Raw genomic sequence first — 17,738 nt, forward strand, 5'->3', positions numbered from 1 at the left:
CTCTGCGCTCTCTCTCGGGATGCGGGGTCCCCCCCCCAGCTGCCCCCGAACGGAGCAGACTCTCCAGACTCCAGGGAGCCACCTTCCTTCCCGGGGAGCCCTGGGCCCGCGCGGGCCGGGGGCCAAGCGCGCTTTGGCCCCACGGTGACCGCGTCCGGCGCGCCCTCTAGCGTCCGGCCGGGCGCGCCTGGGGGGAGGCCCGGGACGAGGAGCGGGAGGCGGGGAGGGAAGGAGGGAGGAGGGGATGGGAAGTTTGGAAAGCGGCTGGGAGTTCTGCCTCCCTGGGCGCGCGCGCGCGTGTGTGAGTGTGTGTGTGTGAGTGTGTGTGTGTCTGACACGCTGACATGCCTCTCAGTCCCCGCCTCGCCGAGCCCGAGAGCGGAGCGGAGCGCGCCGCTGCCCCCCGCCCGGCCCAGCCCAGCCCTGCCCGGCCCAGCCCGGCGCGGCCCGCGGCCCCCCAGCCCCAGCCCCTGCCCCAGCTCCGCTCCAAGCCCCGGGGCCGCCCCTGCCCGACTTGGCCAGAGCCGGCCCGGGCCCTTCCCCGGCCCCGCGCAGCCCAACCTCGATCCTCCCGGGTCGCCCGTCCGCCCGCCCGCCCGCCCTCCCCAGCGAACGGAGCCGAGGGAGCCCCGGAGCCCGCCCGCAGCTCCGGCGCCGGCCCCGGCGAGCGGCAGCAGCATGGCGGAGCGGCCGGGCCCCTGAAGTTGGGGAGGGGGCGCCCGGGCGGCCCGGCCCCGGGGGGCGGACTGACGGCCCGCTCGGCCGGGACCCCGGCGCCCCCGCCCCCAGCCCCGGGCCGCCCCGCCCCGCCCCCGCCCCGCACTTGTTCCGCGCCGCCCGCCAGCCCGCCCGGCCCCTAGCCCGCAAACTCTCCCCGAAGGAGCGAGGCGCTGAAGCAGGCAGGGAGGCGGAGAGCACTGAGCCCGGGGGCCGGCCGGGCTGAGGGACGGAGGGGCAGGGACCCAGGCGCCCCTCCCCGGAGCCCGGAGCATCCCTGGGCCGGCAGCGGGGCTCCGGGCCGGGCTGGATTCCGAGAGGGGCGCCCTGCCCCTCTCTGCCCCCTTTCCGTGCCCTCGCTCCGCGTCCGCTCCCCGCTCCGCGCCCTGCCCCGTGCGCTCCGGACAGACTGACCGATAAGTGGACGAGGAGTGGCACGATGCCCGGGAGCCTGGCGGGACTCGGGCTGGGGCTGGCGCTCGCCTTAGCCCTGCTGCTGCTGCTGCTGCTGCGCGGAGCCTGCTCCCGGTCCGGGGAGCCTCTGGACGCCGCAGGACAGTGCCGGCCGCCTGGATCGGTGAGGCGCCCTGCCCTCGCAGTTGCCGGGTCCGCGGGGGTCCCTTCCCACTCCCCTCCCCCGCCCCGGCCCCCGGCCCCCGGCCCCCATCTGCGCTTCGGCGGCCCGGACGCCTTGAGCGAGGGCCGGCTGAGGACTTTCCCCAACTTCTCCGGGCTCCCGGGCCAGCCGCACGGGGATGCCTCCCCGGGCTGCCGGCCCCTGCCTCCCACTCCCCCCTCCGAGACTGGGCCAGCAGCACAAAGGTGGCTCCCCTTCCTCCGCTCCCTCTGACCCGTCCCAGCCTTTCCCTCAGCCTGGGCTAGCACTAACCCCGGGGGGGTCTCCTCGGCTCCTAGCTTCCCTTCCCAAATGAAGCCCCAATCCCAGCCCAAAGCCCCGCCTGGCTCGGTGGGGCCCGAGGCTGTGAGCGTCCCGTTCCTCCTCAGCCTGGCTTCGGGACCGACCCCTTTCTCAGTCCCATTCCCCACACTCGCAGAGCTTCTCCTCCCGGCGCCAATTCCTTTCGGAGGCTTCAACCTCCCCTGACCCGGACCTGTCTCCTCGCCTCTGGCACCTTTCCCCTCCTCTCTTGCCCCATACTCACACCGCCTTCCCTCTCATAAGGGCTTGGGGGGTGAGAGCTCTCCCCCCCCCATTCCTCCTTTCCAAAAACTTCCCTTAGGACAGGACTGGGAATGTCTCTCCTCTCCGGCCCCCTCCTCTCGGCCCCCTCCTCTCCACTCCCCCAGGCATTTCCCTTCTGTGCCAACCGGAGGCAAAGTTTTCTTTCTCCCCCCTCCCCCACCCACCTAGCTTCCCTTTCTGGCCCCGGGCCTGCCTTCTGCCCTTTGCTTCAGCTGGGGAAGAAGGGACACTCACGCCTTCCATGGGTGTCTTCTCCCAGAGCGGGAGGGGGTGGGGAAGGGAGGCTTCCAGAGGGAAGAGCCCCGAGCTGGGGAGGGGGCTAAAGCAGCCTGTGCTTCCCAGTGGAGTCCCGGGTCCCTTCCTCCCCATGGAGGCGCTGCCCTGGACCAGACCCGGCTTTGGACTTTTCAAATGACTCTGAGGGCTCAGTGAATAGCACATGGGCCCTGGAGTGAAGAAGATGGGGTTCAAGGACTGCCTCAGAGACTTAACAGCCCCGTGACCCTGAGCAGATTATTTAATCTTACCGGATCTGTGTCTTCTTCTGTCAGATGGGGCTGGACTAGAAGGCTTCTCGGGTTCCTTCCAGCCCCGAATGTCCCACCCTCTGGCAGGCAGGGACCTCCAGCAAGGCTTGGAGGGGTCTAGGGGACTGCTGTAAAATGGGGACTCACATGAGATGGTCGGCATGTGTGCTAGGTGCTCCTGGAAATGGAGCTGTGGCCTGCTCCCCACCCCCATCCCCAACTCCCACAGAGGCCCTTGGACCCAATATCCAAGCTGGATCACTCGGCCTTCCCTCCCTCCCTTCCGGGAGAATCACGGGATTTTAGGACTTGAGGAAACCTTATGGGGGAAGGGGATGAGGTGGGGTGTCTCTAGGTGGTGAAGGCCCTACAGGAGAAAGGGCTAGCTCTAAGTCTGCCCTCTAAGTCTGGGTAGTGCTGGTAGCAGAGTTAGGAAGCGAGGCTGATGGAGCAGCCTCCATGGGAAACAAATCAATCCTCTAGGCCCCAGACCCAACTTAGAAAAAATATAGTCTCTCTTCTCTCCTAACCCACATCAGCTCTGCAAAAATCCCCAGAGATGGAAACCATAAAAAGAAGGGATTCTTTTCATAGGATTTCATAGGATTAGAGCTGGGAAGCACCTGAGACCTACCCTTATTTTTCAGAGGAGGAAACTGAGGCACAGGGAATTTACAGTAAAAATTGCCTTGGACCTTGGGAGCAAGAGAATTTTTTTTTTTTTTTTTAGTGATGGAGAGAATATAAATTGGAAAAGTCACTTCGCTTAGTAACTCAGTTTCTTATTCTGTCAAATGGAAATAATTCTCATATTCCTTACTTGGATAGCTAATTTGGAGAAACATACTTTGTAAACTTGAAAGTCTAGCAGAAATGTCCTCGGTATTATTTTTATTTAGACTGACGGTTGGCTTTGTTGCTAGAATGGCAGCTTCTTGAGGGCAGGGAACGTTTTGTTTTCATCTCTGTCTCCTCAGCACCGACCACAGCACATGGCACCCAGGAGTGCTTTATCAGTGTTTGTGGGTTGGATGATTAGTCCCCTTTTCCTTTGCTTGGCATTTTCATGTCCCCCAGTAGCTGCTGCTGATCTTCCCAGCAACCCCGAGGAGAATCTCGGAGATTCAGAGCTAGAAGGCCCCCTTTGGTATCCAGTCTAACCTTTACCTGAGGTCATCAGCTCCTTCCTCCCACTTCTCTCTTCCCAGCTCATAAACGGGACCTCGATCAGCAGGGGCTTCATTTTGGAATTGTCTTAGCCCCCTAAATATGGGCGTCTTCTTAGAGATCCTCTACTCCCACCCTTTCACCTCCGATTTGGAAAGACCACTCACTTTGCTAGTTAAGTTCTGGAAACCATAAAGAGCAATAATCTAGACCTGTCTGCTCTCATGGGGGTGGGGTGGGGCAGGCTAGGCCTTCCTCTCATGAGCCACCCTCCTGAGCCATAGCTGAATGATGTAGACTGAGTCCCTTTCTTCAGGCCACAGTTTTTCCATCTGTAAAATGGGGATAATAACATTTGTGCTGTGTACTCCTGAAGAGCAGGGGAATGTCTTCCTTTCTTTGTATCTCCATTGATTAGCTTAGTGGGTACTTAATAAGTGCTAATTGACTAGCTAAATGTCCTAAAGATCAAAGCACTTTGTAACCTCTAGTGAGCAATGGGAAAAGCCAGTATTTAATCTATGAAATGAGGATCTTAAGATGTGTATCTCAGGAGGGGGCTCAAATGAGCTAATGGGTTTTTTTCCCCAAGGGTGGGGACCATTTCCTTTCTGAGCTGCGTCTCTGTTCCTGGCACGGGGTCTGGCCTGCAGAAACCACTTCATAAATGTCTGTTGCTCAGTTGGGTGTTAGAGACTCATCAGGTGATTATTCTGATCCGGCTCTCTCGTCTCTTCTCTTTCCCTTGCCTTGGATAGCAGGGAGACCTGAACTCCTTTCTCTGGACCATTCATCGGGACCCTCCGGCCTACCTGTTTGGAACCATCCACGTTCCCTACACCCGGGTCTGGGACTTCATCCCGGACAATTCAAAGGCAGCCTTCGAGGCCAGCGCCCGGGTCTACTTTGAGCTCGACCTCACCGATCCCTACACCATCTCGGCCCTGGCCAGCTGCCAGCTGCTGCCCCATGGCGAGAACCTCCAGGACGTGCTGCCCCGCGAGCTCTACCGGCGCCTCAAGCGCCATCTGGACTACGTGAAGCTCATGATGCCCACCTGGATGACGCCGGACCAGAGGGGCAAAGGCCTCTACGCCGACTACCTGTTCAACGCCATCGCCGGCAACTGGGAACGCAAGCGTCCGGTCTGGGTGATGCTCATGGTGAACTCGCTCACGGAGACCGACGTGCGCTCTCGGGGCGTCCCCGTGCTGGACCTCTATCTGGCTCAGGAGGCCGAGCGCATGAAGAAGCGGACGGGAGCCGTGGAGAGGGTCGAAGAGCAGTGCCATCCGCTCAATGGGCTCAACTTCTCTCAGGTAGGATCTTGGCTTTCCCCTTTCCTAACTCCATGCGCGTTCAAAGGTCATTTTTGGGGGATGTCCCTCCAGGGGAGCAGATGGAGGCCCTTCCCCTCCAACAGAGGCCATGGCAGCACGCTGCTCTGGAGGTGGAGAGCCTGGCCAGCCTTAAGGCCAGTGGGTGGCTGTGGGGCTGAGAACTGTGGTAGGAATGACTTTGTTGGGGGGCAGAGGCTGGTATCGTCGTTCCCGGGCCGCCGGCATATGGAGAACAGCTTAGCATGGGGTTTCAGCTTCCTGGGGGAGGGGAAAGGATGACTGTCTTTTGGGTTTGGTTGCCTGGGTTCCCCTCCACCAGGAGAATGTTCGTTTTGAGTCCTGGAAATAAGAGAGTCAGGGGCGTAGGTTTGAGTACGTAAATCCCAGGAGTTGGGCAGTTAAGTGGCAGGGGCTACTTAAGCATTTAAGTCCTGGCTGAGCTGGGGGTGCAGACTCGGGCTCCAGGGCCCAGGGTATGATGGTCATTTGTAGCCTGCCCTCGTCCCCAACTTGATTGTCCCCTGGTTGCCCTGGAGGAGCCTTTACTGTGGGGGCTAATGGAGATGGAGATAAAACTGGCATTTCTGGGTTAATGATTCTGACAGAATGGTGAGAAAAATGTGTAAGTTCAGGAACCCATTTCTGATTTTTGAACCCAGTTCAGGGAAGGCGAGGAAAACATCACAGTGTGTCCTAAGAGGCCCATTTAAGATCCCCATAGCCCTTACTGGGTAAACGTGACATTTGTTTCTTCACCACCTTGCTTCTCTGGTGGGCAGAGGTCAACTGGCTGGGGAAGGGAACCCTTCAGGCCTCTTTTGATCTCAAAGCAGCCATTGTGGAGCTGGGCACAGGGCATGGGGCCCTCATAAGGTGAGCAGGGCCCTTACCCCTCAACACAATTCGCCTTGGGTAGGATAACACAGAAAGTCTGCTGAATCTGGGGCAAGGCTGTGATCTGGCAGAGGGGCTGGGCCCTGGCGGGGAGGTTACAGTCTTTTAACAGGAGAAACAGGGGAGGAAAGTGATCCCTCCTGGGGGAACTTGGGCTTTTGTTATCCCAGGGAAAAATGCAGAGTTTTCCCCGGGGAAACAAAAAGGCCAGATTCATTTGCTAGGCCAAATGAAAGGCGACTTTGTCCTGCATGACCAGCCGCCCCCCAGCTGGAGCCTGTGGCCAGGGCCGCGGCGGTCCGGCCGAGGTGGGTCACCCCAGGCCAGTTGTGGGCTTTCTTTGGCTCTGGAGTTCTTAGGTGGAAAATATTTTGCCTTCTCCAGCTTCAATGAGTCCTGTCTCCTCCAGGCGTGCTTGGCCCTGATGGTTGTTTTCAACATCATGGAAACAGATTGAGAGTCAAAGGATGTGGTTCAGGTGTCGGTTCTGGAGCTCAGGAGCCGTGTGATTTTAGGACAGTTTCTGTTTCTCTTTGGGCCTCAGCTCGTTTATAAGGTGATAGATTTGGATATGAAGATTTCCAAGGACCTACTGAACTTGGAGTCCTCTGGCCCCAGGACGGCCACACAACTAGCTCCCTACCTGTTTTCTGGCTTGGGGAGCCCTGACCTGTTTGGGGCTCCTTGTCTATGGGAAATCCCTGTCTCCCAGCAGACAAGAGGTTAGGGCTCATCCCAGAGGCTCAGAAACAGTGAGTTTTCCTCCATGAAGTGGCCCATTAAGTGACCTCCTTGAAAGCAGATTAGAAAAGGACAAGAAAAGCTCAGAAATGGGTGGAATCTTCAAACAAAGGAGAGGAAAAGATCAGAAATGGGGAGACCCTTGAAACAGATCAAGAAAAGGTCAAAAATGGGGGCACTCAGACCAAAAATGGGGGAAATCGGCGATGGGGCAGCCTTTAGATTAGGAAACAGAAATGGGGAGATGCTTAGAACAAAGGAGAAGAAAAAGTCAGAAATAGGGGGACCATTAGAACAGAAGAAAAGGTCAGAAATGGGGGACTCAGAACAGAGGAGAAGAAAATGTCAGAGGCGGGATTCTTAGAACAGAGGAAAAGAAAAATTTAAAAATGGGAGGACAACAGGATGAGAAAAGGTCAGAAATGGGAGGATCCTTAGAATAGAGAACAAGAAAAGGTTAGAAATAGGGGGACTCCGAATAAAAGAAAAAGGAAAATCAGAGATGGGGGCAGCCTTTAGATTAGAATAGAGAGGTCAGAAATGGAGGGCCTTAGAACAGAAAAGAAAATTCAGAAATGGGGCAAGGCTAAGAACAGAGAAGAAAAGGCCAGAAATTGGGGACAGAACAGAGGATAAAAAAGGTCAGAAATGGGGGGACTCAGAATAGAGAGCAAAGAAAAGGTCTGAAATGGGGGGCTCAGAACAAAAAAGAGGGAGAATCAGAAATAGGGCAGCCTTTGGCGAGGCCCTTAGAACAGAGGAGAAAATTCAGAACCGGGGCAACGCTTAGAACAAAGGAGAAAAGCCCACAAGTGGACGGTCCTTAGAACACAGGAGAAAAGGTGGGAAAGGGGGCTCCCTTAGAACTGAGAACAGGGCCAGTGGGAGCCGAGCCCGGGCAGGTCGGAGCCGGAAGGGCCTCAGAACAGCAAATGCCCAGCTCAGGGCCGGGAGGTGCCGTCCAGCCTCCTCAGCTGACCGGGGGGAGGGGCGGCTGATTGGCCGCAGGGCACAGATGGCATCCGAGGCGGAGCCCGGGCACCCCCGGGGCACAGGCGGCCCCTTTCTGGCCCCCGGGCCGGGCTGCGGGAGCCGCCAGGGGCCAGACGAGCTCTGGCTCCCTAATCTTTGAAGCCTTCAGCACCTGTGAAAGGATCCGCCCGGGCCAATTTGTCCTGTTATCGTTGTGGAGAGAGGTGCTGAAATCCGCCCTCCGTCCTCGGGGCTGCCGGGAGGCTCAGTCAGGAAGGCGCGATTCCGGGCCGGGCCGGGCCGGCAGCCGGGGAGGCGAAGCCCTCCGTGCGCGCGGGCGCGTGTGCGTGCGGGCGCGCGCACGGTTTGATGTGCACATCTGTGATGCATTATTGTCCCAAAATATCTGCTAAGTGCATCAGATCCTTTATTTTTACTTTGCTCTCTGCGTTAGTGTTATTGCAAAATATTTTGGGGGGGTGGGAAAAAGCGGCTTAGAATAGCTGCTTCCAAGGGCTCTGGCTCGGGGTCCTGCAGGGAAGGCAACGGTTTTCCCTCCTGCCGAGCGGAGAAGGGGCCGGCTCCGGGCCCGGGCGGGGCTGCCCAGGTCCTCCTCGGAGCTCTGGCCCGCGGGCTCCAGCCCAGAGATTCCCGCCGCCCGCGGCTCGGGCCGCTCGCGCTCAGCTTCCAAAACAAACCCGGAGAGGTGACTTTTGTTTTTCATCTCCTTCCTCCCGTCCTTCCTGCTTCTCCCTCCCCACCCCCACTTCTTTCCTGCTGACATACCTTTTCTCTCCCTCAAGGCCTAAGGACTATTTTGACCTCTTGGGGAATATTTACCGAGAAATCGGGCTTCTCGGTGGATTCGTCCATTTGTCTGGGGCTGGTGAGCGGATGAAGGGAGCCCAGAAGCTCAGAGAGAGGCCTGGATGGCAAGTGCCGGGGTCCATCCACCGGCCCCTCCATCAGCACCTACTATGTGCAAGGCACACCAAAAAAAAAAAAAAAAAAAAAAAAAAAAAGAGTCCCCTCCCCCCAGGTTGTATATTTATACGTACAGAGTAGCTTCCTAAAGGAGCTCCTTTAGGGCCTGGGGCTGTTTTGGATCGGATCCTTCATTCCTATGGCATAGTAGGTGCTTTGTTTTGATTTGATTCCTCTCTGAGCACAAACCCTGGGTTCAAGTTCCACCCCAAGTCCCTCCCATTTTTAAGTCTATTCCCTCTGATAAAAGGATTGGGGCATCAGTGTAGATAGTGAGTCCTTACGTTTTTATGATTCTGCTTGCTAGTGGCGGTCAGGAAGTCTCTAGCCCAAGGAACCGCCCTGTTTCTCAGTTTATCCTTCCAACAACTGGTAGTTATGAGAGCCACCAGACTTACCTCATAGGCCTTCTGTGAGAATCAAATGGGGGCGTGTGTGGAGAAATACAGAGATGGAGAAAATAAGGAGCCCGATGGATGCTACGGTTGGTGTCCAAGAGGTCATTTGGGACGGGGCCCTGAGGAAGTCGGGGTGATTGGCGGTGGGTCACCATCCCCCACTCAGCTCTGTTTCCCCTGGCTGGCTTAGCAGGTTGGGGGGAGGGGCTGCAGGTGACAAGCCCTCCCCTCCCTGTCCTGTGTTTAGAGTTAGATGAGAACCCACCGCTGCTTTGGGGGTTTCTTGGAGTTGTTGGTTTTCCTCTCTTCCCCATTCCTTCCTTCCCCTGGGAAAGAAAGGGCAGGGTCCCATGATGACACAGCACTTGTCCAGCTCCGCTAGTCCGTGTTCTAGGAGTTGTGCTAATGAGGTCACAGACTTAGGAGCCCGAGCTTCTTTCCTTGTGACCCCGGTTCCATTTTCTATAACCTCGGGGAGTGGAACGCCATAATCTTCCATCTCATGATCCAGGAGGTCTCCAGTTCACCTTTGGAAAGAGCATTTGCCATCGCGGAGCCTCAGTTTCTGCCTGAATGAAATGAGGGAGTTTGTGTGGTTGTGTCTGTCTAGGATCCCTCTCAATTCTCCCATTTTGTCACATGTTCTAAAGTTCCTCCCCAGCTCTGATGCTGTCCGTTCTGCAGGAAGTCCCTCACAGTCCCAGTGCTTGGTTCTGGGCTCCCAAGCTCCTCCGGGGTCTGAGGCTTTCAGAGGCCGGGATTCTTGATCTGGTCCTTGGGGCCCTTGGCAGCCTGGTGGGAGAGCCTGTGAGGGAGCTTCTGGAAGAAGCTGGGAATCCCTGGGAGCCTGTGTGGTGATCTGAGGAGTGGAGAGGGCGGAATGGAAAGTCTGGCTCATTGTCCTGCCCCCTATACCATGGCTGCTATAAGGAGGGCCCTCTGGCTGGGCTTGGAACAGGGGCTTCCCAGAGTTGCTTTCCTACCCCTCATGTTTTGTCCTGGTCAGTGATACTCATCCCCAAACATGAGCAAATTTCAGGAATGAACTCACAAGAATTGGGTTTGGATTCCTCCTTTGTTCCTTACTACCTGCTTGACCTTCAGGGAGTCTCTTCCTCTCTGCCTCAGTTCCCTCTTCTGCAAAATCAGGATGAGAGGACTCAGCAATCTCTAAGCAATATTCCTAATATGTAAGCAGGCACTTAAGAAATGCTTGCTTTCTTTCTCTTTTCTTTCTTTCTTTCTTTCTCTTTCTTTTTCTTCTCCTTCCTTCCTTCCTTCCTCCCTTCCTCCCTCTCTTTTTCTTTCTCTTTCTTTCTTTCTTTCTCTTTTCCTTCCTTCCTTCCTTCCTTCCTTCCTTCCTTCCTTCCTTTCTTCCTTCTTTCCTTTCCTTCTTCCTCATAACTGCTCCAGATTGCATACACTTGTATGTGTACGTTCTCTCCCTTCACAGAACGAAACTTCCTCGAGGCCAGAGACTGGAGGTTTTGTCTTTGTGCACTCAGTGTTAGAAAATGCTCAGGAAATGCTTGTTGACTGACCCCCATCTGGTCAGTGGCTCCTCAGTCTGCATTTCAGTAATCCAGCCCCTGCTGGGATCTGAGCTGCTCTTATTACCTCTCCCCCATTACCCTGGGGAAGGGGTGGGGGAAGTGGAACAAGCAGGACTGTGGTCCCCTGGACTGGGTGCACGATGAGGGCACCAACACAGTGTAAGGTGAAAAGTCCAGCGCCCCCGGTAGCCCCAGACCTTCCCCGGGGAGGGCTGTTGGGGTAGAGTTCCTTCCCCTGGGCTGGCTCCCCATTCTGCCCCACCCCTTGTTCCCTGGGCAGTCTCCACATCAGAGACTTCTAGGTTGGCTCCCTTGCACAGTACCTGGCACACAATAGGTGTTTAATAATTGCTTGTTTATTGATTGATTGGAAGAGACCACCTAAATGCCCTCTCCATTATAGCTGAGGATACCTAGGCCCATGAAGGTTAAGTGACTGCCATAAGATCATACTTATACAAAGTATCCAAAACAGTATTTGAACACAGATCCTCTGACTAATCAGTGTTCTTCCTCTGCCTCTGGGCAGCTAGCTGGCACGGTGGGGAAAGAAGTCAAGAAGAGCTGGATTCGAAACCCTGCCACATATATTTAATCATGTGACACTGAGCAACTATCTTTCTCCACACTGTTATCTTCAGTTTATTCCTCTGGCTCTATCTCTTATTTATATTATCTATATAGATAGGAGACATAGCCAGCGCTTAGATGGTAGCACCTCCTACCCAGGGTTGTTGGGAGTTTTGTTTACTCATCTGTGCCCGGCTCTTACTCCATGTGGAGTTTTCTTAGCAAAGATACTAGATTGGCTCGCCATTTCCTTCTTCAGTTCATTTTACAGATGAGGAAACTGAGGCAAGCAGGGTTAAGGGACTTGCCCAGGGTCACACAGCCAGGATATGTCTGAGGTCACATTTGAATCCAGATCTGGCACTTTCTCCACTGCACCACCTAGCTACCCATTGTTGTGAGTGACAAATGCATTCATGGATGTAGAGGCTTTGAAAACCTTAAACTTTGCTCTTAGCATTATTTTTCCTTCTCTGATCCTCAATTTTCTTTTCTGTAAAATGGGTCTTTGGTGAAAACCAAGTCCCACATGTTTTTATGAAGAAAGAAACAAATCCTTCACCCCCCTCATCCTTCAAATGAAATGAGTCCCAATGGCACCAAGATGGCTCTAGGGTCTGACGTCCTGTATTCTGTGATTTATTGGAAAAGAGATGTGAATTAGGGGCTGTCGCTGTCTCTCTGTCTCTATCTTTTTCTGTTTCCCTGTCTTTCTGTCCCTCTGTCTCTATCTCTATTTGTCTCTGTCCCTCTGTCTCTCTTGGTCTCTCTGTGTCTCTCTATCTCTGTCTGTCTTTGTATTTTCTCTTTGTCTGTCCTTCTGTCTCTGTTTCTCTCAGTCTCTCTGTGTCTCTCTATCTCTGTCTGCCTCTGTATTTCTCTGTTTCTCTGTCCCTCTTGTCTCGCTCTGTCTCTGTCTTTCTCAGTCTCTCTGTGTCTCTCTATCTCTCTTTGTTTCTCTGTGTCTCTCTATCTGTCTGTATTTCCCTGTCTCTCTGTCCTGCTGTCTTTCTCGGTCTCTCTCTGTCTCTCTGTCTCTCCTCGTCCCCTGGGCTCGAGCACCAAACCCCGGTCTCCCCCCGCTTTGGCCTCCCTCCCCCAGAAGAAGCGTTCAGTTCAGTCAGTCTGCCTTCTCTGGCCGCTCCCCCCGCTGGGCCCCAGGAGCTGGGCGGACCAGCTTGTCTGTCTCTATTGATGGGATTACTGGCCCCCCCCCAGTGCAGCCTTAATGAAGGTTGGGGGGGGCATCTTGTTTGGTCAGCGGCTGCTCTGGAGTCTTTGGAAGCCAGCTCCCCCCCCTGCAGGCGGCGCTGGGCCATTCATCGGGGCTCTGGGGGGGCCGCCGGATTACCTCAAGCAGCCTTTCTCTCCCCGTGGCCCCCGACCGGGGCTCGGCTCGGTGCTTGAGGCCGGCAGCTTGGAGGGGAAATGATGCCTTAAAGAGAGTTAACGAGATGGATGGCGTCCAGTGCCAGGGAGGACAGAGGCACAGCATGGAGATTGGCTTTTTCTGAAGGGGGGACTTGCCCCTCTCCTCTGCAGTCAGGTCATGGAGAGACCTGGGGCTGCCCTCGTCCACTGGGAAGGAAGCTGGGGCCTGGCCTTGGCCCGTCACTTCTGACAGAAGGCCTCGGGGGCGATCAGACAGGGCCTCAACCAGTGTGTGCAGGCCCAGCCTTGGGTCTGGCCCTTTGGGGGGATCCAGGCCTTTGGGGATCTGGGCTTTTGGGGGGATTTGGGTCTTTGAGGGATTTGGGTGTGTTTTGAACCTTTGGGGGGGTCCAACCTGCCAAAAATTCAGGCCCTGAGTCCTCCCCGGTTCAGGGAGCTAATAGAGCTGAAGACGTGATCCCTTCTGGGAAGTACTCGAGCCCTCCCCAGCTTCCTGCTTCTCCCCCTCCCTGCCACTTCTCTCTAGTCACTTGCCAAATCTAGTCCTTCCTGCCTCCTGAGTCCTCTTTCCCCAGTTGTAGGAGGCCAGAGTAATGGGGCTTTGGGAGGCCATCCCTCTCAGTTAGCAACAAAGGCATGACGGCCCAAAGTGCAGGGGCAGCAGCTGGCAGAGGGGGCTCAACTATGGGCCCTTTGGGTCCGAAGCAACTTCCTTGCAGCTGGCCGCGCGGAGGGCCTTCTGAGCCTTAGTAATGGCCCGGTGTCTGGGATCGAGGTTTCTCCCTTCTCTGGTCCGTCCTCCACAGAGAATATCCCTAAAACGTGGGCCCGGGCATGCCGTCCTTTGCTCCAGAGTCCCCTGTGGCTCCCAGTGCTTCTATCCTGAAGTATGGGCTTAGGGCTCTGCAGGACATTTACAAAAATACGACATTAATAATCATCCCTTATTTTTCTTTATAATGCGCTTGACAGTTTCCAAAGCAAGTTTCCTGCAGCTGCTGCTTCCTGGGTCTGCACACTTGCTCCGTCATCCTCACCCTGTGTCATTTGTTAAGGCCGGGCTCCTCCCAGGCAGCCCCAGTCCTCCTGCGGAGGCAGGAACAACCTGCCCCTGGCCTTCTCCCAGCTCTGGTTTTCCTCCTTTCTCATCCCCTGCCAGAGCATCGCTGTCACTCGTGTGGGGACCTTACCCCCCTTTGGGGACAATTCGGTGTGAGGGTGGGGGCTGGTCTCTGGATATCGCTTCTTCCCTGTGAGGATCTCACAGGAAATGGCGTGCAAATGTCCGTCGGTTATCAGCCACTGAAGGCCTTCTCTCCTGCCACATCCTGTGACTCACCTTCCCTGAGCCTCCCCGGGCATCCCGAGTCTCCTGGGCATCCCGAGCCTCCCTGGGCACCCTGAGCCTCCCCAGGCACTCTGAGCCGTCCTGGCAAGTGACCAGCTGCCCAGGGCCGTTACCCCCAGCTCCACAGGTTGGCCATTTTCTGGAATCAGCCCCGGTCGCCCTCTGACCCAGAGGACCCTCCACAGTCAGTCCCAGGGGCCACTTGTGGAGATCCAGGGGGGAGTGTTCCCTGCTCCCCTTTTCTTTTCCCTTTGCTCTCAGAGGATCCTGGGTTTCTTCCAGGGCGCCCGGCGAGAGCTTCTGTTTGCAGGTCATTCTGTTAGCATCACGCAGGATAAATGAAAACTGCTAAATGCAGCAAATGAGAACCATGTGTGGGGCCCTGGGGAGGAGCAGCCTCCGAGGGGGCGCGGGCTCACGGGGCCTGATGACTGGGAGGGGATCGGGAGGAGAGAGAAGTAAATATGCCGGCGGTCGGCAGCCCATGGTCTCTCTCACACCCATGGGGACCAAACTCAAAGTCTCCTGGCTGTTTCCTAAACAAAACAGACCCCCGGCCAGCTGTTGCCCTAAATCCTAGTTCTGCTTCTCTGTGGAGGAAGGCCAACCTTCCCAGGCTGGGAATGACCTCACGCAGGTTCCTGGAGGCCCAGGGGCCCGAACAAGAAAACCCTCAGTTTTTGGGGTTGGGGAAATTGAGGCCCGTGGATTGATTAAGGCTTCTGTGAGGTGACGGCTGACCCACAGACCGCCTGCCCCCTGGCCTTCACCCAGCTCTGGTTTTCTCCTTTCTCATCCCCTGCCAGCGTATCGCTGTCATCCATGTTGGGATCTTACCCCTCTTTGGGGCAGCTCAGCGTGAGGGCAGGGGCTGGTATCGCTTCTCCTCTGCAAGCATCTGCTCACAAGAAATGGCACACGAATGTTTGTCAGTCAAATCTACATAGCTGCTAAATGGCTTCTCTCTTCCTGGGACACGTACCTTGATCCCCCACCTTCCCTGAACCTCATTGGGTACTCTGACCCATCCTGGGAAGTGACCAGATCTCCGGGGTCACCACCTCCAAATCCACAGGCTTCCCATCCCTCGCTGTCGCCCCAAGGTGGTGCGGACCTCCTGGTGAGGTAGGGAGCTTCCCATCAGTGGAGCTGGTTAAGCTTCGGGGAGATGGGGACTGAGATTCTTGCACAGAATGGGGCGCCGGGTCCCTCCTCAGTCCCCTTCCTGCGATTTTCCTTCTGACCAGGCCCCGCCCCCTCAGTGTTCCCCACGTCTGATGGGGCAGCATTTCCAGGGGCCCATGGGACAGCATTTCCAGGGCCCAGATGGGCACCAGGCCCCTCCTCCCCTTGCCCTAACCCGGGGCTCCCAGGCAGCAGCATTTCCAGGGCCCAGATGGGCACCAGGCCCCTCCTCCCCTTGCCCTGACCCGGGGCTCCCGGATGGCAGTGCTTCCAGGGGTGAAGGGCACAGGGCCGTGTCTGGGGGAGCCCTTGGGCTGCAGCTTCCCGTGCCAGAGCCAGTCAGTTCCTGGCACTCTGCCAGCCCCCCCCTTCCCGTCCATCCTGGCTCCCAGATGTCAGAGTCATCAGGCTGCCCATCCTTCTTGCTGCTGTTTACGCTGGGCCGCCTTGTGGAAATTAAGCTCTCGGCCAGGCCCCTACTTTCCAGAGGATTTAATAGACCCCTCTGTAAACAGCTCCAAATATTTGTCCAAGTGACATTTATCGTTTCACACGTCGCGGGGCCCGAGGCCACCGGAGGCTGTTGTGGGGTTTCTGTTGTTCGCAAGGCTCCTTTTGGTCTTTGCAAACTCACTGGAGAGGCCGCCAAGGACCGAGGGCATTTGTCTGGGTGGGAGTCGCCTCCCTCCGCTTCCCTCCATCAGCCCATCAGCTTGGCTGCCCTTGAAGGCCCTGTCCCCCCCTGCCCCTGCCACAACTGCTCAGAATGTGGGAGATTTCAGCGTCTCCATGGTCAGTGGTCACCTCGCCTCTGCCACCGATCTGGCCAAGAAGCCCTTGGCAGCCCTCAGGGCAGCCCAGGACTGCAGGGTGGTCCCATCTGTCGGCCCTCAGGCTCACCCTGGCCTCTCTGGCCCCCTGGCACTGCCGGTTCTGCCCTCGGGCCCCCAGAGAGCGTGTGTCCGTCTCTCTCCCAAGTGACAGCCCTGTAAGTCTTGAACACGGCTTAAAGGGCCCAGCCGGGGCCTTTCTCCCTGAGATGAGCATCCCCAGGTCTGTTAAGTCTTTCTCCACCCCCAGGGCTCAGGACGCACCCCAGGGCCTCAGTCCTTCCTTGTTCTCTTCTCTGCAATAACCCAGACCCGGTTAGTCCCTGGAGATCCTCCCACTGGAGCTAATCAAGTCACAGATGGGGAAACTGAGGCTCAAAGAGGGAACCTCACTTGCCCACAGTCCCATAGAGTGAAAGAAGACTCTCCCAGAGTGAGACTGCCCAAGCTGAGCCCCCTATGGCTGCAGACTGGAAGTCGCGGGGTCCAATAGAAACATCTTTTTTGTGTGATCTTCCCCAGCCTGGTTCCTTACCTGGAATGTGGGACAGTTGGCTTAAGGAGCTATAAAACTCATCTCTCTGGAGCCTCAGTTTCCCCTTCTGGCCAAGGATCTCTGTATCACCCCCACAAGGGGCCACCCAGGCTTTGCTGGAAGCCCCTGTAGCCGAGGGGAGCTCGCTCCCCGCCAGAGTGGCCGTTTCACTCTGGGCTCTCTCTCCCAGTGTTCGGAATCTGCCCCTTTGTCTGCCTGCAGACCCGGCCACTCGTGGCTGTCTCTCTCTCATCACCTCGCACTCTCCTGTCTCCTCACGTTGGCCCGGGACGCCCTCCTGCCCCCTTGGGAAGGCTTGGGCGAGTCACATCCACCCTTTAAAGCCCGGCTCAGATGGTGTCTCTTCCCCCGATCTGCAATCCTGCCCCTCACCCCCAAGCGCTGGAGAGACCCTTTGCCACCAGGCACCGAGCCCTGCACTTGCACCTCTCTCAGGTGTAGCATGTCCTGCTCTGTCAGTTACCTGCACTCATACGTCTTCCTTCCAAACTGAGCGATGGGAGACTGAGAAGGGTCTGACTGATCCCTCTTGGTTCTCAGCCCGGGGGGAGTCTGTTCAGATGAGAATCTGGACTCAGTTTCTCCCTTTGTAGTAGAAGGTGGTTGGGCTGAAAGGCCCCTCCCACCTCTGATGGCTTCTCATTTGCTAACTAACCTCCAGGTCAGGGTCTATCCAATGGGGGACTTTTACAGCTGAGCCCAGGGCCCGGCACCGAGGACGTGCTGAACGAATGCTTGTGACTGACTGTGGTGTGGAAGATCTCAGGAGGAGTCTGTGGGGCTGAGGGCGCAGGGATGGTCCCCAAGTGACAGCAGCAGCTGGGCCTGGAGCCAGGCTCTGGGCGGGGAGGGCGGCCCTGGCAGAGACGCTGCCGTGGTCAGTGGCCCGGCATCTCTGGGTGGGCTCTGGGGCTTGGAGGATCTCGGCTGGCTTCTGTCTCCAGCCCGCTCAGCCCCGCCCCCTCCCTCAAGCTGACTCTTAAAACAGGAACACCCCGGGAAGAACAGAGCCCTGGGGGCCGCCATTGGGTCCTAGTGTCAGGTTGGGCTTTGGACTTGGGACAGGGGTTGACCCCATTTACCCAGTGCTGGCTGAGCTCCCTGTGACTCCCAGGCCAGCTTCTCCCTCAGTTACTGAGTTACCCCCCGCCCCGCCCTCAGCTGGCCTACCTGAGGGGAGTGCCTGCCCCTGCCTCTGCTCCAGGACTTTGGGCAGAAGCCCCGGCCTGCCTTGGGACCCTTGAGTTCAAATCCATGTGCAAGCTCTGGAAGAAAAATCAGAGGCAGAGGAGGGTGGCCTCCTGTGGAGACCCGGGAAGGACCCAACCACCCCGGGCAGGCTTCTGTGTCTGTGGGGGAT

General features: G+C 56.9%; 1 protein-coding gene across 1 annotated transcript in view; it reads left to right on the plus strand.

The window, feature by feature from the left end:
- The first annotated feature begins 814 nt into the window (after window positions 1-814).
- TRABD2B (TraB domain containing 2B) overlaps window positions 815-17,738 on the plus strand; it is a 198,640-nt gene continuing 181,716 nt past the window's right edge. The window contains exons 1-2 of the mRNA XM_031968552.1: window positions 815-1,294; window positions 4,374-4,934. Of these exons, the coding sequence (XP_031824412.1) occupies window positions 1,157-1,294; window positions 4,374-4,934 (699 nt within the window). The 5' untranslated portion in view covers window positions 815-1,156. The remainder of the gene's footprint in view (window positions 1,295-4,373; window positions 4,935-17,738) is intronic.

The sequence above is a fragment of the Sarcophilus harrisii genome, chromosome 4 (assembly GCF_902635505.1).
Source record: "Sarcophilus harrisii chromosome 4, mSarHar1.11, whole genome shotgun sequence".
NCBI lineage: Eukaryota > Metazoa > Chordata > Mammalia > Dasyuromorphia > Dasyuridae > Sarcophilus > Sarcophilus harrisii.